The sequence below is a fragment of the Solanum pennellii genome, chromosome 7, assembly GCF_001406875.1.
Source record: "Solanum pennellii chromosome 7, SPENNV200".
In the NCBI taxonomy this organism is placed as follows: Eukaryota; Viridiplantae; Streptophyta; class Magnoliopsida; order Solanales; family Solanaceae; genus Solanum; species Solanum pennellii.
The window spans coordinates 64,235,902-64,261,872 of record NC_028643.1 but is presented as its reverse complement, the minus strand read 5'-3'; the positions used below and the strand labels follow the sequence as shown (position 1 = coordinate 64,261,872).

Below are 25,971 nucleotides of genomic sequence, written 5' to 3'. Positions count from 1 at the left end.
ACCTTCCAACTCCTAATTCTATCCAAAACCCTCGCGTTCTCTGAAATCCTAAATTCTCATCCAAGTTCACCTCTCAAATTCTCTCTCAAGTTCAAAGAAGAAAAACTAGGGTTCAACCTCAAAGTCTCATTTTTCCTTCATTGTTTTGAGATTTTGATCGTCAAGGTATGTTGTAATTCACCAATGGATTCAATTCATCCATTGGGTTCCAAAATATTTTCAAGCTTCCAATTTAATTTCATCAAATTTGGTTAAGATTTGATCAAATTCTCCATGGCTCTTAATTTTTATGATTGAATTTTTTGATTTTGTTTTTTTATGAATGGTTTGATTCAATTGCATATTTTTCAATAGATTTCATATGGACCATGCATTATTCATGATTTTGACTATAAATTTATGAAGCTATAAGTTTATGAAGAAAGCTATGAAAATTGATTATGAAAGTTAAGCGTTATTTATAAAAAAATATTTTAATGAACTAAGGTTGCTTGTAAGGCAAGCATCAATAACATTGTAAAAGGTTTTCTCATTTATTAAGAAACCATGATTGGTGAAAGATTTCTCACACATGCATAATTCATGATTTAAGAAGCTACTCTATGATGATTTAAGTTGGATTAGTAACAAAATTGTATTTTTTTTCATATATGATGATATGTTAACAAGTATGACTATTATGTTAGGATTTTAACTGGCACCGAAAGGACATTGAGATGGATGCTCTTCTGTTAGTAGAGGACGGGTATCTAGAAGCAATTAATTTGTCCCTAACTATGTGCCCTTCCTTGGCAAGTAAAACATCATGTTTCAGTGTGGGAGCAAGACATCAAATTTCACATTATAACTCACATGGTCTATGTTGGTACAAAAAGAACTAAGTTTCTTCAAAGGATTTATGAATGTTTCCTTTTCATTTTAAGATGCACAGATCATGTTCGTGATATATGATTCTTTATTAATGGATTTACTATGTTTTAGATTGGTCATGCATATCAAGTTTTCCTTTATGTCCCCTTATGATCATGTTTTATGCTCTTATGCATATCCCTCGTCTAGTACATTTCATATGTACTAATGCATACTTGTTCCTAAATTTTCTCGTTATGCAGGGTCCGATGCTTCTCCTCCTCCTACTCGTGGATAGTGATTAAGTGCTTGACCGTGAAGATTTAATGAGTCCTCATGTTCTGTTGACCATGTAACATTTACTTTGCTTTCTTATGTTTTAGTTTTTGTGCGTAGTGCATAGATTACCTACTAACCATTTGTAATAGATTATCTTGTCAAGACTTTGATTAGTCTTTCACGTTTATTTCAAACTCTTTTATGATATGAGATTTCCTAGCTTAATTCTAATTTCTATTATTTTGTGTTGTACATATGTCAAGTGCCTTGTGTAGGGCCTCTTGGAGTCTTATACGTCATGTCACATCTAGGGTATACTTTGAATCGTGAAAAACTTGATATTTAGACCACAAGGTTTTAGAAAAGGTCCTAGGACGGCTGACTAGACGTGTTAAGTAGAGTCTTGTTCATGAGTGTGACGTACACCATATTTATAAACAGAGCTACAAACGTTTAGGAAATTTCGCTTCTTTCATTACTCTAAAGTCTTGTCAAAGAATCTATCTCTATAAAAATTCTTCTCTAAATCTTTCCCGATCCTTTCAAGATATGGTCCTTCAAAGAGTTTACGTGAGAAGGAATGCGGGTGATTATGTGGATCCGAGGTCCTCAAGTTCTTGTTGACCCCTTGGCCATTTTGAGCCATTTTTCAAGTGTTGTCTCAAGCTATAACAACCCAAGCTAATAGAGAAGTCATTCCTCATGTGAACCCAAATATGGGTATATATGGCGACAACAAGGTTATAGGACTTCACTAGAATGAATTCTCCATAGTTTCATGGGTGGAAAGTGGATGAGGACCCTTAAGAATTCATTGATGAGGTGTATAAGATAGTGAAAATTATGGGATTGTCTGCGATTGAGAAGGTGCAATTGATCACTCAATTATAAATTCAAAGGTTTTCCACAAGTTTGGTTCAACTTATGGAAAAAAGAGAGGGTGGTTGATACATGTCCTCTTGATTGGGAAAATTCGAAGGAGCTTTCCTTGATCGTTTCTTTCATTTTGAAATGAGAGAAGCAAAATTTTTGAGTTCATTAACCTCCGACAAGAAAATATGAGTGTGAATGAGTATGCTTTGAAGCTCACTCAATTGGATAAGTATGTACCAACTATGATTACCTACTTTAGGGCAAGAATAAGTAAATTTGTGTCGGGTGTTTCCAACTTGGTTGCTAGAGAATGTCGAACCATGTTGATTAAGGAGATGGATATATCCTGCTTAATGATACATTCCCAACAAATCAAAAAGAAAAACTTCAAGAAAATGGAAAGAGAGTCTAAGAGAGCAACGACCAGTGATGATGACTTTTCTCATTCTAGGTCTGGTGGACATGGATGTCGTCAATTATGGCAAAAGTGTTTAGGTCAAGGTTCTTCTAAAATATGTCCTTAAAGTTCAAAAAAGATGTCTCATCCTAAACCTCAAAGAGGTAATGGTGGTGGATCTCTAATATCTACATGCACTAGGTATGGGAAGAAGGATAACAACTAATGTTTGGTCGGTACGGATAGTTGCCTTAATTATGAAAAGAAAGGTCACAAGATGAAAGACTTTCCATTGCTTGCTACGAAAGGAAGGGAAGGAAGTCAAGCTCAGCCTAGTAATTTCTATTTGGGTGCTTCGAAGTAAAATAAATTCTATGATCTTCAGACACAATCGAATGATAAGAGTATTATATTAATTTTTTTGTTTTTAGTTTAGAACTTATGCTATATTTTAAAATTTCATTTGTTTTCGGAGCAGGGGCGGATCTATGTGGGCGGGTGGGAGTGCCATGGAACCCAGTGATCTCGAAATTTTTTTTGTATATATATGTAAATATGTATAACATTTTAATATATACTGACTTTGCCACCTACTACATGAAATGGAGAATGACTTAATTGGCGGAGGAGAAATCTGCCATAGTTTGAGCGCATGTTCGAACCTTGCTTACAACACTATTTTTTGGCTCGCTGTTTTTTCTTTCGTTCATTCTTACTTATTTGCTATTCTTTATTAATTCAAATTGGCCCCTTTTCATAATTATTTTTTAGTAAAAATATTCTCTTTTACTATTTATTAATCTCTTGGTATGAGTGTTACATGTTTATTCATTTTCATTCATTCTTATTTATTTGCTATTCTTTATTAATTCAAATTGGCCCCTTTTCATAATTATTTTATAGTAAAAATATTGTCTTTCACTATTTATTAATCTCTTGATATGAGTATTACATGTTTATTCAATATCAATTAATATTATTGAATTATGAACGTGACATAAATATTATGAAGAATATTTTAAATAGTAATTTTTTAAAAAATATAAGTTTTAAAAATGATGAATATTATTATTAGAGTTTTTTTAATTTTAAAGGTTCTTTCGATCTTTACCGACATTATTGCTAAGTAAGATGACTAGGGTGAAACTACATTTCATTATTTCCCTATTATATATTTGCAACAACATATTAAGTTAATGGAATATGAATTAAGTTAGTACTATTGGATGGTTTATTTAACCTCAAATTTTTCATATTATTTTTTTTCCTTAAGGTTTCAGCTAATAAGACCTCTAATTCTTAAAAGGAAATAAAAATTGAATTGTTTAGTTATCTCGAAATATCTAAAAGAACTTATTACTAACATGCATGTTTCATTGATTTGTTTATAAAAATGAAAAAAGATTAATGACCCGAATTGTAACTCAAAAGTAAAGCAATCGATACTTTTATTTTACTTGAACGATGTGCCACCCACGACCTCCAAATCCTAGATCCTCTCTGTTTAGGAGTATTGACTCGATTTTTTATATTGCATGCTATTTTTCAAAATAGATTATTTTTTTGTCAAATGTTTGATATATTATGATATTACATTTATAATATTCTTTTTGTCAAACATTCATTCATGATGATCATAGAAGTTTTGTACTTTTAGTTTTTATAATTAGTTTTTAATTAAAATTTACTAATTTAAAAAGTATAAATTAAAAATTTAATATAATCTTATGATTACACTTGTGCAATCAAACAATACATGTGTAATTACTTGTACAATTACACTATAACAAACAAACATGTCAGTATAATTACTAGGTTGATAATTATTATTCTAGAATTTCATCAATTTCAATGACTAGGCGACTTTTCAAACCTTAAAAAAAATCAATTCAAGTGATTTACTTTTATTTTTCTTTAAATAATCATAGTCATTCAGTCATTCTTTAAATAATCATAGTCATTTAGTTTTACGTAGATTTTTTTCCACAATAACTCATCATTTTTCGGCAACAATTTCTTCAAATAGAAGATAAAAATGAACTCCCCAAGAGAAAAATTCGATAAGAACAATCAGATTTTGTTCTAGTTAAACATTTCTACGAGCGAAGAAGAAACATGATCCAATGGGTAGAGATAAATCGTCGAAAATTAGATCTAAACTTTCATATATAAGGTAAAATTGTCTAATCTAAATTAATTTATATTTATTTTAAGTAAGTTTAAAGAATGGTTACAAGAAAATAGTAATAAGGGAGGTAGACGTAATATCGTAAACCACAAGGGAAGGGACTGTTATAGAGTGCAACCTGAAGGAGGTCTCTGAAATTATTCCTACTTTTATTTAACCAAATCCTAATAATTAAAACTATTTCTTAATTATATTAGGGAAAATGTATCATATATCTCCTACATTATGATAGAAATCTCCGAGACACACCTTAACTAAATTAAGGTTCTATTACGCCTGAACCTATTTTTTAAAATAATTTTGTGCATCTTTTTTTTGGTTTATGTAGCAGATTAATATCTTTCATACGCCTCAATTGCATGTAGTCACGAAGTGAATAAAATTATAAAAAAAAATCAATTTACAAAAATAACAACTTTAATTTAATTGAGGTGTATTTTCAAAATTTCAATTATAATTTAGAAAATACTTTTATTTTGTCTCATTATATTAAAAATATGATTATAATGATCCATCAAAGATAGGCCTTTACCCCAGCCACTAGTTGAAGAAAGGAAGAAGGAAGAGGGAAAAAGTGGGTTAACTAGGAAGAGGAGTGAGGTGAAATTGCAAGTGGAGTGAATGTGAGTAACAGGTTAAGTAAACAGAGATGAAAAGTAAAAGTATTTCATTAAAAGTTAAACACCGTACAATCTTCTCATGATCTATCTACCAGGCACTGGTCACTGGGACAGCAGGTATATGGTATCAGAACAAACACCAACTCTGATTCTGATAAGCTAAAAATATTAATATAATAATTTGTTTAAAGGGAACCTTTAGTTTATGGATTTCCGTATGTGTTGTCAGAGACAATAGCTGCCATAAAGGCAGAATAGTTGCAGTGCAGATACAACAGACCTTGGCCCTCAGTCATAATATTTTTCCTCAGTACACTGTTCAGAGTGCCCCAGTCTCACTACGCATTGCGAAATCAGAATTTTAATTTTATTTGATGAATTTTTAAAGCTAGTGAATTTGATCTAACTCCGTCTCTGGTGAGAGAGAAAATGTTATGATCAGAACCATTAGTTTTATCCATGTACAGAAGATTCTGCAACCCAAATGGTCCCTTAAATAAATACATTACATGCTAGTAAGTGTATTTCTCTTGTTGAAAGAGGTTCAAGTAGTTTGTTTCTTTCTTTCATTCACTTAAGTGCTCTCTCTTTGTCAAAAGAAAAAGAAACAACTTGTGTGATCCATGATGAGTAGTACAGGAAGAAGTAGGTTTCCTTTCACAGCAAATCAGTGGCAAGAACTTGAACATCAAGCTCTTATTTACAAGTATATGGTCTCTGGAATGCCTGTTCCTGCTGATCTTCTCTATACCATTAGAAGGAGCTTAGATTCTTCACTTTCCTCAAAGCTCCTCATTCATCAACCACACCACAGTAATACTTAAATTCTTTATTCTAGTATCCTGACTTAGTATATTCATGTTGTTTTGAGATTTATGTGTGTTTTGTGCAGTTGGATGGAACTGTTTTCAGATGGGATTTGGGAAGAAAATAGATCCAGAACCAGGGAGATGCAGAAGAACAGATGGAAAGAAATGGAGGTGTTCAAAAGAAGCTTATCCAGATTCTAAGTACTGTGAGAGACACATGCACAGAGGCAGAAACCGTTCAAGAAAGCCTGTGGAAATTATGACTAATAACAACACATCATCATCAACAACAAGACCTATAATACCTCCAACAGCAATTCCCATCTCATCAATCAACAAAAACACAAACACTTGTAGCCCCACTTCTTTCTCTTATTTAACTTCTTCTTCTTCATCAACTCATGACTATCCTTTTCATTATAGACCCCCTCAAGACCATACCCCCAAATTCCTTTTCGAATCTCCTACTACTTATTCCAGGTTTAATTTCATTTCTTTTAATTTTCTATCATCTTCTGTTATTAATTTTGTTGGTTTCAAAATTTTCTATTATTTCGATTAACCAGGAATGGAATGAAAGAAGAAGTAGGTGAGCATGTTTTCTTCTCCTCAGAGGCATCAGGAACAATGAGAAGTACTTGTGGATCAAATTCAATAGAGAGTGATACATGGCAATTATCACCACTTACAATGAGTTCTTCACCAATGAAACAGAGGACAACTTATTCACCTTCACAGAGTACAGCACATTCCTACTTGCAACTTCAAAGCCTCAATGAATCTTCAAGACAAAATTATTATTATCATAACGATGTCGAAAAAGAAGATCACCAGCCCAAGAAAGTAATGCATCATTTCTTTGATGAATGGCCACCCAAAGACAACAAACATTCATGGCTTGATTCTGATGACAAATTTTCAGGACTTTCCAAAACTCAACTCTCTATATCAATACCAAATCCTTCACAAGACTTGTTCATCGCTACAAATGGTAAAATTACTTTAATTTCATCATTGAAAAAAAAAACTCTGTTTTGATCATAATAGTTGTTTTTTTTATTTTTTTATTTTGCAGAGAAATGAGATTTGAGAATCAGAAAGAGCCAAAAGAGTACTAGTACTTGTCACAATGGTGGTGGGACTGATATTAGCTTTTTTGATATACATGTGTTGATTCAGAAGAAGTTTTTATTATTTTATGCAAGTGTTTGTGTTTGTTGTAGTAGAATTAGTACTAGTTTGAATTAGATGTGTATGTGGTGCCTGGCAAGTTAACTGAGCATTCACATGGTATTTGGGTTTGTCAGTAAGCAACATTGTATTCCTTCCCTTTACCCCTCTGCTCTGCTCTGCTGCTCCTAATATTATATTATTATTACTACTCACTGATCACTGCAACAATTAGTATTTGTTTTGTTATCAATGGTCAGGTTTTTCCTGCCATTTTGCCACATGTTGTTATGTTTTCATCTCTCCATATGACGTGTTCAATATCTTCTTTTAGCCATTTTTTGCTGTTGCTTTCAACGACTATGTTAAACTTTTGTTTACTATTTTGGATTCTTTTGTTATCATCTTATGTATTATTTCTTCTCTTTTTAAATTAGGAAGTGGAACTTTTATTGCAATTAATAAGTTTATGTGCACATGCATATGTTTCTGACTTAAATAAGAATCTTAAAAGTTAGTAAGTAAATAATATGACTTTTTTTTTAATATATATATATGACCACTGACATAGAGCCACTAAGGTATTAAAGATGTTAGGGACATGAGATGCTGACCTCTAAGAAATATTTCAACTTTAGGGACACTAGAGGAAGTTTGGCCCTTGTGTCGTCTAAATCTTTTTTATGTTAGGTCACAAGTCCTTTTTCTTTTTTTTCCTTCTTTTTTTGAAAGGGTTTAATTACAAATTAAGTAATGAATTATATATAGGTAGAATGATTTTTATATGATACTTATATTGAAATATATTATGGTATATAATCATCCATAAAAAGATGGAATTAGTAACTAGTTGTTTGTTGGAGTAATTGACTATCGATTAGAAAAGATGGAAAAAAAAAGGTGTTTGTGGTATTTATACTCTGTTTCAATCGTAAGGCTACTGAAGTAAATGATTGTATCATTGAGAAATAAAATAATGTTTAGTTTATTGTATAATCCCTTTTTATGTGGCTATTTATTTCGTCAATTTTCAGACAGTTATCACGATTAAACATTATTTTTCTTGTATTTTACTTTTTGTGATTCTCTCATTTATTGAATATTTGAAAGTCTCTCAAACGGTCAAACCTTGTACTTTATGCAAAATCTATTGTTGTTGTTGTTTATAAAAAGATCAAATTTTTTTTTGGTGTCTTTTTCAATTTAAGCACTAAAACTAATTAATGTTATTTTAATATCATTATATCAACGCAAATTCAGCTCAACACTATTTTAATATTATTATATAAAATTTTCAAATTTTGAGTAAGAAAATATTATTCTAACTTTATATTATATATTTTTCAATGAAAATTTATATTGTTAATTTACTTCATGATGTTCATTTATATCCCATCTCTTTGGACCTCATTTATAAGATCATAATAACACTATGTTTGGATCATTGTTATCTATTGTATTGTATTGTATCGTTACTATACATAAGATGTTTGTTTTGATTGTTACTTAAAATGTATTGTATTATATTGTTAAATTTCGTTGTTACGTAACAATGAAAACTCCTTTTTATGGAACAACCAATTTGGTGTGTTCCTATTGTTACTTAATTTCTTTTTTCAATTATATATTTACATAATATTTCAAAATACTTTTTTACCCTTTATCTTAATTATTTAAATATAGTCAAACCTCCTACTCTAGAATAATTAAGATATTTTAGTAAGTTTATAAATTATAAAACAGTACGATACAATCAAACCAAACAATTAAAATATTATTAAACAACAACAAACAATACAGTCTAATCAAACATTATATCAACCATACAATACAATATAATAAAGTACAATACAATGCATTATGAAATAATTGGTAACAATAATTCAAACAAAATTATTATAATTATTCAGTTTATATATTTCAACTAAAAGAATAATAAGACCTCTTGATGAAATTTGACTTTTATGTCCCTGATAAGTTGAGATGCCCTCGGGTATTTTGTATTTTTCAAGGATATACTGACAATTGTTTGATATTATTATCCTTAAAAACAAAAAAGATATTAGTTTTTGCTGACAATTTTCTAAATGTGAATATTTAGAAACATAATTTCAAAAAGAGACAAGAGTTCCAATTTACAAAATTTATCCGGAGTTTTAGGAAACATACAAGAAATTAATTTTGATCAAGACTTGGAAAATTCACTCAATACTTAATAAGCTGCTCAAAATTTTGTGTATGAAATCAACTTAAAATATGTATATTTCATTTAAGGCTTAATAGTGTTCATATTTTTCATATATCAAAATTGGAATGTATATCTCGCTCAAGATTTAAAATTTTGCTCATATTTTCCATATATGAGTACTGACTTGGTATGAAATTTGTGTGCGTTGCTTATGGCTTATTGATCAGAATTTCTTACATAAAAATTGTACGACTTTCATAAAAAAAATTTCCTTACTAATTTTATAGTACATAACACATGCAAACGTTTTTAATATAATAAATTTTTGGTACAATTTGATTGAAACTTTGAATTTGGTCCAAAACTAGATGAGATTTCAATTCAAACACCCTCGTCGTTTGAGTTCTTTTGAGATGTCATCCAATAAAAGCAACATTCGCTTGTGATAAATTAATTTAAATCTTAAGCTTCGAGTTCCTTTAGTGACACGTACGGTGTGTTTGGTATGAAGAAGAATATTTTTTGATATTTTTTAATTTTCTCATGTTTGGTTGGATGAAATGGTTTGGATAATATTTTTCAAATCAACTCATTTTCATCAAATTTAAAAAAAATAATTTCCCTTAAAAAATTAAGTAAAACATTTTCCAAAACTTTTCGATCTCCTCCAACTTTATATTTACAACTTTATTATTAAAAAAATAAATTTAAAGATTATTATTAAAAATATTTTCTAACTTCAATTTTTTTATTTTATATACCCCCTCCCAAAAAAAATAAAAAGTAAATTATAGTTTGTTTTTAGAAGATATTTCAATTTTTTATTTTTTTTCACCCCACCATCCGCTCTACCCTCGACCCCATCAGCCCCCACCAAAAAATAATAATTCAAGATTGTTATTAAAAAATATTAATTTTTTATTTATTTACTCAACCCCCCTCCTCCCAAAAAAAAAATTAAATTGAAGTTTGTTTATAAAAATATTTTTAATTTTCATAGTTATTTTCTACTCTCTAATAAAAATAAAAGTTATTTTTTCAAAATTTTTTTTATTTATAAATTAAACACTTAAAAATATTTTCTACTTATCAATCAAATATAAAGAAAATTAAATAAAAAATCTTTTTCAGAAATTTCTTTTTAGGAAAATATTTAGTTACCCGCAAACACACCCATAATCTCTGATTTGAAGAGCCAGTAATAATCTCAACTTACCGAGCAATGAATCAACTTTTCAGTTTGATTTGCAATTTCTAACTCAATAGCAATAGAGGAAAAATTGCATAAAATACATATATTATTTTATTATAATTTCTAAAATTTCGTATCATTTAAAAAAATTATAACAATCTCATCTATGATATATTTATATTATTTTTGGATATATCTCTTCCATTAAGTAATGTATCTATGTATATTCAAAAGTTTCCTGTTGTATATGAGATCTATAAATTTAAAATTTTTTTGTAATTTAAAAAAAATTGTATATATTTAATAATATAGTGTCTTATGTAATTAAAAGGTGTGAGTTACTTGGATAGAATAATCATTATTGTACGTTTTGTTTTAAGTAAGAAACAAAGATACTAATGAGATTTGTAATTATTTTTAATTTCGTACACGTGATAATTAAGTTTTAGAGTTATATTAGAATGAACAAGTTTTCTGCTCTCATGTTATTCTTATTTTATTTCTACATTTTTTTTGTATAAATATTATCACGTTCATTTTTCGATCTTGATATAACCATTACAAGAAAGTACAAAAGTAACTACACTTTGTCGATAATGCAAGCTAATATATCGCGAAACACTGTTAACTAATTGATTTTTCTTATAATTCGTTGCTACTTCTTAGCTAAATAAGATTTACATTAAAAAAAAAACCTTTTTAACTATAAAAGTTTATCATTAATTTCTTATTTTCTACTAATGAAATCCTAAAAGAAATAGTTTTGGAATTTTGGTATCCGATTCTGATCATCAAAATCTGTGTGTGGCCCTACAGTATTAATTCAGGGTTTAAGAGTTGGCTACAAGATAACAAGACAAGAATCTAAAACATGAATAAAGTCCATCCAACATTTAAGCTCAAATAGAACGTGTACAAATACTCTTTTATTCTGATATATATCACACAAACGAAAAATATATATTTGTGATGAGTGGCGTTTACTATTTGGATAAAAATTGATTTAAAGTAAATTAAATTGAATTTGGTTTGATCGGTAATATTTAAAGGGGTGCATAAAATTGAAGCGAAAATAAAAAAAAATCCAATTAATGATTTGGTTTGACTTGGTTTGGTATTCAAAGGAAACATGACTATACTTGAGTTGGGTTGGTTTCAACTAAAAGAAGTCAATCCATCACCAAACCAACCCGACATTATATATATTTTTAGAATTTATTTTATACTACATAAAAATATTTACTTTGATGTAAGACTAGCAATCGTGTTTGACTTATCTTTTTGTTAAAAAAAATTGCTTTTGAGAGTCAAAGTACGAAAAAGATTAAGTTTCAATGTACTTTTAAAGTAAGATCATTTTATAGAGAAGAAATATTTTAAATATCTATTAGAAATTTTTTGTTTTAATTTAATTATATTAGAATATACATATTCAAATATTTAATCACTATTTACATGATAAATAAAATATAAATTAAATATTAATATAATATTAACGTGATGACTTAAATATAATTCAAAAATCAAGAAAATAAGTTTAAAAATCATTCCACAAATTAAGGACTATATATGAAAAAATCCACCACAAGAATAAATAAAGTCTGTCTTATTTTCAATCCAACAAAAATTTTGTTCTACGTTTATTTCCGATCTCTAATATAAAATGTAAACAATATATAAATATAAAATAACAATAATATATAAACATAAAATAAAATTAAAAAAATATTATATGAAAATAAAAAATAAAAAGAAATTATTAAAAGAAACTTAATCAAACTTCTCAGATATGCTTATAAATTAATAAGAGATATTTTCGTTTTAAAGAAAATAATTTTCTACTTCTGCTTTTGCTTTTTTTTTTTAAAAAAAAACAAACATAATTTTTAGCTTTCTATCAAAAACAAGAAAACTATTTTTACTTCCATTCAAAAGCGGTTCTTGAGAATTTGTCAAACACTAAATTTGTTCAAAAATAAGTGTTCTTTTTTTTTCCGCAGAATAACACTTTTGGCTTTCTAACGACAATGTCAAATAATCTCTTAGAATTTTGAATGGTCCAACAAAAATTATAATCCTTACATATTAGTAACTCTTAAGCATATCAATTCAAAATCAAATCAAGACTAATGCTGACAAAATAAATTAATTCAACACTGGATAGACAATAATGTTATATATTTGTCTTTAGTTTTAAATTCGTTCAGATATTTAAAAAATTCATAACCTAATTTTAGTTTAAATTTTTATTTAATGCATAATCATGTATTTAATACTTATTAGACTTATTTTAGCATGATTTATTATATTTTAGTTCTGATCATTTTCATTATGACTTATCAATTTGCTATATTTATTTTATTAAAATTTTATTATTTATTTTTTATTGAGTATTTTAGTGTCATAAGTTATCTCATATTTTGTGTTATTTTCTCAAAAACGCATTAGATAGTTATATTTTGTTTGAACTAACGAAATATTTGGAACACAAGTTAATTATGTTTGAATTCAAAACCCAAAAAAATTGTGGTTTTATAGTTTGATTGGATTTAAATTTTTTTGAAAAATTTGACACAAATATTTTGATTTGATATTTGAAAAATTCGAACAAATTCAAAAAAATTCGAGGTTGAAAATTTGAAAAAAATCGAGTTTTACTAAGTTTGATATGATTTATAAATTTAAAAATTTGGCACAAATAATTTGTTTTGATATTTGAAAAATTCGAACCAACTCGCTCATGGACACCCTAATATTTGATTTTGATTTTGTTTAAAAAATTAAAGAAATAACCTAACCGATACATTATTAATTATATACATATATTTTATAATTATACATATATAATAAATAATATTTCTATGAATAATTTATATAATGTATATATGTTTTAATCAAATTTAGTTATGATTTATTTATGAACGAAAAAACGGAAAAGGGCCTAAAATATCCTTGAAGTATTGAAAATAGTACAAAATTACCCTTCATCCACCTATTAGCTCCAAAATGCCCTTTTCATCCACCTATTGGCTCCAAAATACCCTTGTCATCCACCTTTGGGTTCAAAATTAAAATTAAACTCTTTAAATATTTTTTAAAATACTTGACGTTCAACTATTGGTTATAATTTAATTTTATTAATATAATTTATAAACAAACTCACGACCCGCTCATTATTAACTAAACCCCACCCAATTAATAATTCAATTATAATATCAAAATCGTCATAAACAATACTAAAACACGATGAAATTATAGATTCCTGAAAATGACATTCAAAATTATTCGAGTCCAAATCGAAGCCCCAACTTAATTTAGGTTGAGCCGCTTATTTAGAAGGATACTTTCAATAGGATTCTCTTACAAGATTGAATTAGAAATTTATTATTAAAGGTAAAAAAGCAATACATCCCGAATTAATTCATGCACTTTTTTTAAATATAATTTTATAAATATTTATGATTTGTTTTAAAACATTTAATATATTATTTTGAAAAAAAATTACCTATAAAGTAACATCACATAATTGAGACGTTAAAATGATTAAGATGAAGATAGTCAGACTTTTAAGTTTATCGGTAATTTTTATTTAGACACTTGAATGTATGATAATTTACTTCTATAGATATTTTCGCCTCAAATTTTTAAAACACACACAATTGGCAGTAGCTTTTCTGTTGTTGCATTAATAATGTGACGGGTTTATTAATTTAGAGGGGTTTAATTAGTAATGGGTGGTAGTGGTCAATTTTGAACCAAAAGGTGGATGACAAGGGTATTTTGGACCCAATAGGTGGATGGGGAGAGTATTTTGGAGCAAATAGATGAATAAAGGGTAATTTTATACCATTTCCAATACTTTGAGGGTATTTTAGGCCTTTTTCTGAAGAAAAAATATCCAAGACACGGGCCTTTATATTAGTTTTATGTATATGAGCTTTCATGGTAATTTTTGGTGGGATTAGGAATGTCTCTAGCTTTTTTATTTAGGCTAAAGTGGTGAATTTTTAATATTTATCAAACGAAAAAGGGCCTAAAATACCCTCGAAGTATTGGAAATGGTACAAAACTACCCTCCATTTACCTATTGGCTCCAAATTACCCTTTCCACCCACCTATTGGCTCAAAAATACCCTTGTCATCCACCTTTGGTTTTAAAATTGACCATTTATTTAACGGTTTTAAATATAAACTATTTAAATATTTTAAAAAATATTTGGCGCTCAACTATTGGATATAATTAATTTATTAATATCATTTATAAATCAACTCACTACACACCCATTACTAATCAAAATCCACCCAATTAATATACCATTTCTAATATCAAAATCGCCCTAAACACTACTAAAGCATGACAATTACCGATTCCTGAAAATGACATTCAAAATTATTTGATTCCGAATTGAAGCCCCAATTAAATTTAGGTTGAGCCGCCTATTTAGGAGGACACTTGCAATAGGATTCTGTTTCAAGCTTGAATTAGAAATTTATGATTAAAGATAAAGAAGTAGCACCTCTCGAATTAATTCATGCACTTTTTTAAATGTAATTTTATAAATACTTATTATTTGTTTAAATATTAAAACTTTAAAATATTATTTTTTTAAAAAAATTACTATTAAATAACATCACATAATTCAGGCGAATGAATAATGAAGATGAACATAGTAGACTTTTATGTTTATCGGTAATTTTTATTTGGACATTTGAATTATAATATGTGTTGATTGAGGACTTAATGTATGATAATATACTTTTATAAACATTTTTGCCTTGAATTTTTAGAAACATTCATTGGTAGTAATTTTCCTGTTGTGTATTAATAATGGGGCGAATTTATTAATTGGGTATGGTCTAATTAGTAATGGTTGGGTAGTAGAATGGTTAAAAAATTATATTAATAAGTTAAATTATAACAAATACTTAAGCATCGTGCATTAAAAATATTTAAATAGTTTAAATTTAAAATCGTGAAATAAGTGGTTAATTTTGAGCCCAAAGGTGGATGAGAAGGGTATTTTAGACCCAATAGGTGGATGAGAAGGGTATTTTGGAGCCAATAGGTGAATGGAAGGATTTTGTACCATTTCTGATACTTCAAGGGTATTTTAGGCCCTTTTCCGTTTATTAAATGTTGTGGTAGGAAGTTTCTTTTTTTAATTATTTTCTTTTTAATAAATTGTTGTTTTCTTTTTCCTTTTAAGTGAATTGTTTCTTCTTCTTTTTTGTGTATTGTTTATAACTTAATCATAATAATAAATATATTATAAAATCAAGCTCAAAATAATATAATATATAGAGAAGAAAAGAAATAAAGATAAAGGAGAGAATTCTTATTCAAGAGTGTCTTTCAAATGGTAAGTGATATCTCTGTTAGTGTTGATATATCACTCCTAAAGGTCACTAAATTAATAAATACATAGTTATTTTTAAGGGATCGTTTGGTAGTGTGTATTTAGTAAAAATAATGTATGCATTAATTATATGTATTAATATTTTTTGTTTGGTGTATCTTTTCATGCTTGCATTAGTTATACACTCTATTGTGTATTGAGAAGTGTATTACTAATACCTAAAAATCCATGGTATTAGTAATGCAAAGGATTTAATCCATGCACTAATATGGTAAAAGACTCAATAACCCCTCAAGAGTACTTTTACATCTTTTTCACCATAAATGTGAAGGATATTTTTGTAAATAAATACTTTTATAAAATGCATACTAGTTTTAATGCACCAAACCAAACAATGCATAAGAAATAATCTATGCATAAGTAATACATGTATTACTAATGTTTGCATTACTAATACACTCTATTAAATATTATATTTATACACTCTACAAAACAACCCCTGAATGTTCTTATCACCTTAGAAGAACCCATATATGAATTCAATTAAATCTTGGATAAATCTAATGCACAATCCTGACAATATAATCAATTTTTGATACTCCCCCTTGAAAGTCCATAGATAACCTGTCTCGTTAAAGTCCATAGATAACCTGTCTCGTTAAACTTTACTGAAAAGAACATTGAGAAAAGCTCAGTGGAGAAAAAAGAGTACATACGTCTCATAATACGATTTAAATGTTGCCTCATTAAAATCCTTACCACAAAATTCAACTTCGAACAAAATCACGGTTAACAAAAGAGTAAAATGTGTAATTCGCTCTCCCTAATTAAAGTTTCACTTGATATATCGAAGACGTCACATTTCAATCTTGTATCTCAACTTTTCAAACGTTAATGTTGGCAATGCCTTAGTGAATAAATCAGCAAGGTTATCACTTGAACAAATCTGTTGAACTTCTATCTCACCATTTTGTTGAAGATCATGTGTGACTTTTATTGGGTGAAATATATTTTATCCGAACTCTTTGATGTATTCCCTTTTCAATTGAGCTATACGTGCAACATTATCTTCGTACATTGTGGTTGGTATATTCCTTTTCAAAGAAAAACTGCACATTTGCTAAATATGGTGGGTCATTGATCTTAATTAAACGTACTATCGACTTGCTTCGCGGATTACTATTATTTCTTCATGATTTGAACAAGTGGCAACCAACGTTTGCTTCATTGATCGCCAAAATATTGTTGTATCTCCACATATAAAAAAAACAACTTGTTTGATACCGAGCATTATGCGATTGAAATTATCTTCTTTTTTAAATTTTATACTTAAACTATTACTTATTAGTTTGAGAAACATACATCTCTCTTTTATAACACTTTTATCACGGTATATGTAATAAACTTTCTCTTATAATTTAAAAAGTTGTTGCATCACACTTCACATAGACAAAGCATTCCACCTTACACCATTTCCTCTCACCGTACCCCTGCCCTCCCCCCACCTATTTTGAGTTTTTTTTATTTAAATTTCTTTTATTAGTTTTGTTTACTTCATCACTCCGCCCTTCAAATTTCAATATAGATATTATTTCATTTTTTTTTAAAAAAATAATTCTACGCGCTCTACCTAAATTTTTCTTTCAATTTTTTTCTCATTTTGTGTTAGATATATACATATTGAATGTTTTTTATTTACAGCCGCAAGAGTTATTTTTAAATAAATTTTTCTATTAATGTTATACTCGGTACATAAGTAGAATTTTTAAAAAATAAATAAATGTGCATATCAACAGAGAAAAATATCAAAAACTAAAATTAAATTAAGAGCAGTGGGTTAAATAGAATTAGGCAGAATTTTATTTATTAAAGTAAAAGATAATATCAATTTTTCGGGGAAATGAATGGGTTGTGTTTTTTTTCTTTTGAGGGCGTGAGAGGAGAGAGGTGAAGTATGAATTTTTAAAATACATTTTGTAAATTTTTTTTAAGAAAATAAAAGGACGGGGGAATTTTCGGAGACGGTGGAGTCAATGATGGAGTGAGATAAAAGAAATAATTTAAATTTATTTTGAAAAATTAAAAATGAGATAGTAATATTTTAATCTTGATTTTTTAAAATTAATATTAATAATTTCTTATTCAATTAAACGAGAGAGTACATTACACATCATTGAGATTTATTTCTCAAACTAATAATTACACTATCATTAGTTTACATATAAAATTTAAAAAAAATTAAAAAATATTTTTACTCTTATCTCAATAATAATCTAATACAATATTTGATGTCTTTGAATTTTTCTTAAATACAGCTTTTGTTGTAGAAGTTTTACTTTCTAATATAATACATTGTTTATATTAATAATTTAATCAAATTTTAATATAATTATTAAATATCAAAAGAAAAACTCAAAATGTTGTGGATATGGGAATGGAACCAAAGGAGAAGTAGGTGCAGTCAAAGTAGGACAGAGAGCACTGTGGCAAAAGGGGTCTGTCTAATTTCTGATACAATCTCTGAGCACTGAGCAATGACTAGACCACACTATACTATATTATCATCACATACAAGGAAAATTTACCACTAAAATTGATTCCCTAACTTTAACCTTAAAATAATAAGATAATATTTTATAATAAGATAGAAACTCACACATATTTGTGATCAACATAAATATTAGAATTTGACAGTAGAGTATAAAGATAAATAAAGCATCATATTATTAAATTAGAAAAGTAAATTTAATTAATTTTTATGTTTCAATTGATTTTTTTAAAAATTTTTTTTTAAAAAATACTTTTTATCATTCTAATAGCTTTTCAAATTTATGTTTTTAGATGACGTATAAGATTACAAAATTAAAAAATACAATAATTATAAAAACCTTCTTTATATTTTAATTTTATATCTAGTTAAAATATGTAAAAATAAATTGATTGGGGAGAGTATATGTTACAAGAAATTAAAATTCATTCATACTGTATATTAATTACTTCCTTTATTTCATTTAATTTAGGAATAATATCATAAATATACCTTAAAGTTTTAGAGCCTGTTTGGATGTGCTTAAAAGCTTGTCAAACTTACTTAAAAGTCAGTTTTTAACTTATTAGAGTGTTTGACAATTATCAAAATGATTTATTTTAAGTAAAAAATGACTTATTTTAAGCGAAAAGCTAAAAGCTACGTAATTGGTGTTTTTTTTTCAACTTAAAACTTATTTTATGTTGACCAAGTATATTACCTTTTACCCTTAATTCTTTTATTATTAGTATTGTTATTATTAGTATTATTATTATTATTATAATTATCATTATTATTTTTATTTTTATTTTTATTTATGTTGATATTATTATTATTATTATTATTATTATTACTATTATTATTATTATTATTATAAAAAAATTGTGATGATAAAGAAATATGTGAATGATAGGATATATTATTACTTATGGATGTAAAATATAAATTAGTTTTGTTTTAATTTTTTTAAGTATAAAAATCTTAAATTAATCAACTTTTTATCATGTTAACAGTTTTAAGGGTATTTCTGATATTTTGATAAAAAAAGTATTTACCAGGATTTATTTGCCAAACACATCAACAATTTTTTTTAACTGAAGCATTTTTATCTAAACACAAAACTACTTATTTTAAAAATAAATTTTAACACTTTCAAAAATTGCTTTTTTTAAGTCTATCCAAACGACACTTACTCTATAATTCCTCAATTTTTTTTAATAGAACAAATTATTTTCACTGCATATTAAATGAGAGGGGGTTGATGTTTTAATTTAAATTGTTTTGCTTTTTGAGTCCTGACTTTTATAGAGAGGCAGAGCGTTGCAGAGATGAATAAATGAGAAAGTGGTTAAAAGCTGAAGAAGAAGAAGAAGAAGAAGCGATGTGCAGTCTGCAAATGACTGCTTTATTTTGTCACCCAAAAACTCACTTACAACTATGATTCACTATCCCACTTTTGGATTCTTCTTTTCCTTTTTACTGCCCCTATTGCTTTGCTTTGTTACTACTCCTTCCTTCCATTCTAAATTATTATTACTATCTTTTCATTATTACTTTCCCCGTTTAAAAAAAAATAACCTTATTTCGTTTTTAATTTATTTAAAAAAAAATAATTTTTTTGATAATATTTTAATTTTAACTTTTCACGTGACATATTTAAGACCACAAGATTAAAGGACATTTTGGTACATTTGACATAAATTTAATTTAGAACCACAAGATCAAAAAATCTTCTTTCTTTTCTTAAACTTCGTTCCAAGTCAAACTAGATCATCCTTTTTGAAACGGAGGGAGTATTATTCTTATATATTTTTAAGAAAAATATTGAGATAATTTTTTAAATTTGGTGTAAATTATTAGTTTTATCTCTAAATTAATGATAATTTTTAAGAAAATATTATTTTATTTAACTAACTAAACTTAGATATATTCTGATCTATCACATGACATAATAAATAAATTCAAATTATTGTAAGAGCATGAGACTATTTGATAAAAAATTAGTGTATTTTACTCGTGCTGCGAAGTATATTTAAGTTCCATTAGTGAAGTAAAATGATATATTTAAGATTGTCAATAATTCAAAGGTAAAACTAATAATTCACGTCAAGTTCAGAAGTGTTTTCAATATTTTTCTAAATATTTTTTAACTATTTCTCAAGGAGGTTCCGCCTTTTTTGCCTTTTTAGTGACCTAACATAACAAGAATTTTCAAAAATAAAAAATAGAATATGATATTAAATTAGAATATATTAAAATATTATCTAATTTTATAATTTAAAATATGACATGCTAAAAACTTGAAATTATAGAGTTGCAAGAAAAGAAATGATTATTTCTAAAAATAAAATAAAATTGAGGAAGTATTATAAATATTTTATAATTGGAAATTAATGTTATGAATAATAAAATAAAAATACTTAAAATAAATTTATTTCTAATATATTGTTATAAAATCAAGTTCATAAGACTAAAAGAATAAAGAGAAGAAGACAAGAAGTATAAGATAGAGGACTTTTCTTCTTATTCAAGTGTATGAAAGTCTCATCTGTATATCATACAATAGTGAATGAACAACCCTATTTTTATAGAGTAAGAAATCACTCCAAAAGTCACCATATTAAGTATCATAATAAATAGACATATTCTTATCCAAAAAGGTTCATGAAACCTAATGAATATGGATGGTTGTTCATGTACTAACTTTATGGACCATCCACTCATTCAATGTATTTAAAACACTCCCCCTTGGATGTCCATAGATAATGTGTCTCGTTAAAACCTTACTAGGAAAAACCTTGTGGGAAAAAATTCTAGTGAAGGAAAAAGAGTACACATATCTTTTGATACGAACTATTTGTTGCCTCATTAAAAACCTTGCCAGGAAAATCCAGTGGGAAAAAACCACGGTCAAGGGAAAAAGAATGCAACGCGTATTATACTCCCCTTGATTAAAACATCACTTAATTTCTTGTGATAATGTCTCCAATCTTCGTACATTTCCTGAATATGGTGAGTCATTTATCTCAACCAGACGCACTTTCGACTTGCTTCATGGAGGACTTTTATTTTTGCATAGCAACATTTGCTTCATTGATCGCCAGGATATTATTGTGCCTCCACATGCAAACTCATAGCGTGCTTGAGATAGAGCTTTATGCGGATCAGATAAATATTCTGCATCTGCGTAACCAATAAATTTTGTCTTGGATTCCTCGGAATAGAATAAACCCATAACTATAGTCCTTCGAGGATATTCAATCATGTGCTCAACACCATTTCAATGTCCTTTTATCGGGGAGAAACTGAATCTTGCCAGTAAATTTACTGCAAAACAAATATCTGGCCAAATATTGTTAGTAAGATGCACTAGTGCTCTGATTGCACCAAGATATAGAGTTTCATCGCCAAGAAACTCTTCATCCTTCTTTTGAGATCAAACTGAATCATCATTTATGTCAAGTGATCTCATAATCATTGGGGTAATCAATGAATGCGATTTATCCATATAAAAATGCATCAAAACATATCTGTGTATGTGCACTGATAGACAAATATTTCATTTGTGAAATTATCAATCTGTAGGTTAAGACAGATTCTGTCTTACCAAAACCTTTTCATGAAAATACAAGGACAATTAGGGTCATTCTTTTGTACCCTTTTCTTCCTTGACTATTTCAATCCATATAAGGATTCTTGAAGTTTTATTGAAAAAGTTTCTTTCAAACTCTTATATGCTTCAGACACCTCGAATGTTTTAAGGATTTTCATATAACCTTCATTGTCTAGCTAGACATTACAATTATTCATTACATGCATTCAAGTTTTTCATATGTTGCCAGATCAAAACAAACCTCATTGCATCCACCAAAGGAGAAAACATCTCCAATAATGTCAGGATTTTTGCGATAAACCTTTATGCCCCAAGGCACAAACCGTATTTGATATCTTACGGTTATACTATCGCAAAATAATTTATTTGTACCTCACTTACATTATACCTTGGTTTATGGACTACCAGTCCAAAATGTCACTTTTATAAGTGAAACAAAATATACTTGAATTGTGCATTTTACTTGCCCAACCATTTATCTGTCCACACTAGATTTGAATTCAAGATCCTCATCACAATTTATATCATTGAGCGCTACCTCATATCAAAGATACCATCGACAGTTATTTGATATCGATTCCAACAAGACATAACTTATCGAGATCTCTTCATTTTTCTTTATTTTTCAGGTACCTGAACCTTTTTCAAGATTTTATGAAGTGTTATGTCAATTTGCTCTTTTATAGCACTTGCCTCATTATCATGACTATATTGACCATTTGCTCCTTCCTTCTTCAAGAAATTTTATATTTGGAATCGATTGGTCTATTACGCTTCCGGCGTATCATAGACTCTGTCCTTCAAGGACTTCACATTGGAGCATTTGCAGCTGAATTATATCATAGGGTCAGTGCATTCATCTGGCAACTGATTTGCAACATTATGCAACTGAATTATCCCTTGAACTTTAAGTTCACATATTTATTTAACGAGGATCTAGATAATTCATAATTAACCTCACACATAATTTTCAGCTGTCAATCATCTCTCCCCCTAATGTTAGAAAATCTAACATTCATTCCAACCTTATTTGGAAGTTCATCTTTGTGCGTGGTGGAACAATTAAAATCATAACCGCACATTCAACATTTTAGATGAAAATTATATGGTTCCTGATCCTGAACCAATTTCAATGGGAAAACCTTGTTGGTTTGATGCATGCATGTGTTGCTACATGTTAAATAAAATTATCTCATACCAAATCTTATTTGAGAGTTTTGTTCTCATAACCATGATTTAGCTATAATTGGAGGCATACAATTTCTGCTAAATCAACCAGCATTATTAATATAATTTCATAGTTTGAAACTTTGCTCTCAATTTTAACAATTCGAGCAAACAACCTTACGAAAATCAATTGTAAGTTGACAACAAAAAAACATGTGACCATCGCATAGATGCATCGATCATATAGTTGCAAATGACCCACATGGCAGGTGAACGGGCCCATATTCACCCTTTTATATGTTCCAAAAATTTTAGGGAATTACAATCCCAACCTTAGCTGGTACAATGATCATTTTATCAAGAGAACAAGCAACACGAGAATTCTTGAAGAATCTTTATATTTTTATCATATAAATCACCTGAATTCTCATTACGTTTGCATCACATTTAATCGGAATGGTCAACCGGTCATGCCAACTGATCTTTATTTTAGTATACTTATAATTTACTTTTACATGTGATTTAATCAGCATGTACATGTTTGTATGAACAAACAAGAGGAAAAGTGGGGTAATCTTTTACATAAATATATATAACCCTCTTTGGCTGTAGTGATTATAGTCTCAATATTTATTTTCCATTCATCCGAAACTTAAAAAGTTTCTTTTGAGACTTACTACAATCCCAATATTATTCCTCTGATAATAGCTTAACTCGTTAGAGCTTGCAATTAATTTTGTGTACTATCACATATTCCATGACACTATCCATATGGTGAACATCTCCTCAAGGAGAAATTATATCATTATTGTCATGGTTAAAATTATTACGAGCAAGACATGTTTCTTGCTTTCCTTTTGTTATACCATAGGTACACAACCAATGACAAATTTGTATTGTCACATAATGTATTTGATCATGACCACAACCTTTATAGGCAAGACTTATTTCTTTCTTTTTGCCCTTTCGGTAGTTCATAACAAACATACCATAATATTCATGACATACAAACGTACACAACCATTGACCATTCATGTCAAATAAAATTTATTTATTTCTTTCAAACCTTCCGTAGAGATGAGATGTGGCATATATAATTTTTTTGTCAAACCTTCCATATAGATGAGTTGTGGCATATATCCAATCCATAATTTTTTATCACATATGGACCAATTCTCTTATAGAATGGTCGAGCATTCACGATACTCATCACAAGTCACATTCTCTTCAAGGAATGGACATAAATTTGCATTATAAGCACATTGTCATGGCTTTAAAATTGATCATATTTCCATGACACACCTCAACATCACTTTGAAAGATCAAGTGTACCATCAGTTTATCTTTTTGTCTTTTGATGGAGGATTTATAAACTTGTCAAATTATTGGGTCGACAACATTCACAAGTCCAATGTCCTTTCATACCATTTTGATAATGAAAACTGCCTTCACATTTCGAAGGACTATTTGGAGAACCCATAGTGTTCTTCCTTTTATAATTATCACAATGATGACTATTATAATTTCGTCCCTTCATGCCCTTTTTTCATATCGTTAATCATTTGTCATCATTCAGACTAATTATTTACTGTTACCACATTCATACGATAGAATGGATGAAGTCAGCATCGTATTTCAAAGTTATCATATGTTGCTACCACATTCTTTTCAAGGAATGGAGCAAGTTCAATATGACGAATTTCAAGGCTTTTCATCAAAACCTTAGTCATCATTATTTCATCACTATGGTGCATTGACTCAAGCTCAATGTCTTATCCATACAAGGCGTGTTAGGCCAAATTCTAAGGGACTTGAACTCAATCCTTATCATCATGGTGCATCAGAACTCAGATTGATGTCTTATCCTCTTGGTGCGATAGAACTTGAATCTACCATCTTACCGTTAATTTTTTTTTATTATGTCATCCAGACTTTAACCAGATGTCTACCCTTTTGGTGCGATGGGCTTGACTCCATCGTCTTACCCTTAACCAACAGTATAATAGACCGAAGTACAACATGACTACCCTTTGAGTCTTTCAAAATAATCAAAATAATATTCAAACTCATGCTATTAAAATTTTATGTCTTCTTACATTTAAGAAGTTTTATATAGCATGTCATATTCAACCAATTGTTGTATATTGTTGATTGAATACTATTGTATTCTAAATCATAAAAATATTTTAGAAAATACATATCTGATTTTATGCATACATACCTTGATTCTCATAACGAGATCAACCAAAACATGAGTTAAAGAAAAACTAAAACTCAATCTCAATTGGCTAGAGACTCGTGCTGATAACGTGTTATAAAATCAAGCTCATAAGACTAAAATCATAAAGAGAAGAAGACAAGAAGTATAAGATAGAAAACTTTTCTTCTTATTCAAGTGTATTCATCTGTATATCATACAATAGTGAATGAACAACCTATTTATAGAGTGAGAAATCACTTCAAAAGTCACTATATTAAGTATCATAATAAATAGATACATTCTTATCCAAAAAGGTTCATGAAACCTAATGAATATTAATGGTTGTTCATGTACTAACTTTATGAACTATCCACCCATTCAATGGATTTATAACATATATGTCATGTCACGACCCAAAACCGAGCCGCGACTGGCACCCACACTTACCCTCCTATGTGAGCGAACCAACCAATCTAAACCTTAACATTTCAATTTAATATCAACAGAAAGTAATGCGGAAGACTTAAACTCATTAATAAAAA

General features: G+C 28.3%; 1 protein-coding gene across 1 annotated transcript; it reads left to right on the top strand.

The window, feature by feature from the left end:
- Positions 1–5,404: 5,404 nt before the first annotated feature.
- LOC107024593 (growth-regulating factor 5-like) lies at positions 5,405–7,492 on the top strand. Its single transcript, XM_015225581.2, has 4 exons — positions 5,405–6,019; positions 6,099–6,495; positions 6,582–7,006; positions 7,091–7,492. The coding sequence occupies exons 1-4, from the start codon at positions 5,830–5,832 to the stop codon at positions 7,096–7,098; spliced, it is 1,020 nt and encodes a 339-aa protein (XP_015081067.1). The 5' UTR covers positions 5,405–5,829; the 3' UTR covers positions 7,099–7,492.
- The last annotated feature ends 18,479 nt before the right edge of the window (positions 7,493–25,971 follow it).

Excerpts from the sequence above, each read along its gene's own strand:
- LOC107024593 (XM_015225581.2), top strand. The coding sequence starts at position 5,830 with ATGATGAGTAGTACAGGAAGAAGTAGGTTTCCTTTCACAGCAAATCAG. Across the intron at positions 6,020-6,098 it reads CATTCATCAACCACACCACA|TTGGATGGAACTGTTTTCAG; the intron begins GTAATACTTAAA and ends TGTTTTGTGCAG. Across the intron at positions 6,496-6,581 it reads TCTCCTACTACTTATTCCAG|GAATGGAATGAAAGAAGAAG; the intron begins GTTTAATTTCAT and ends TCGATTAACCAG.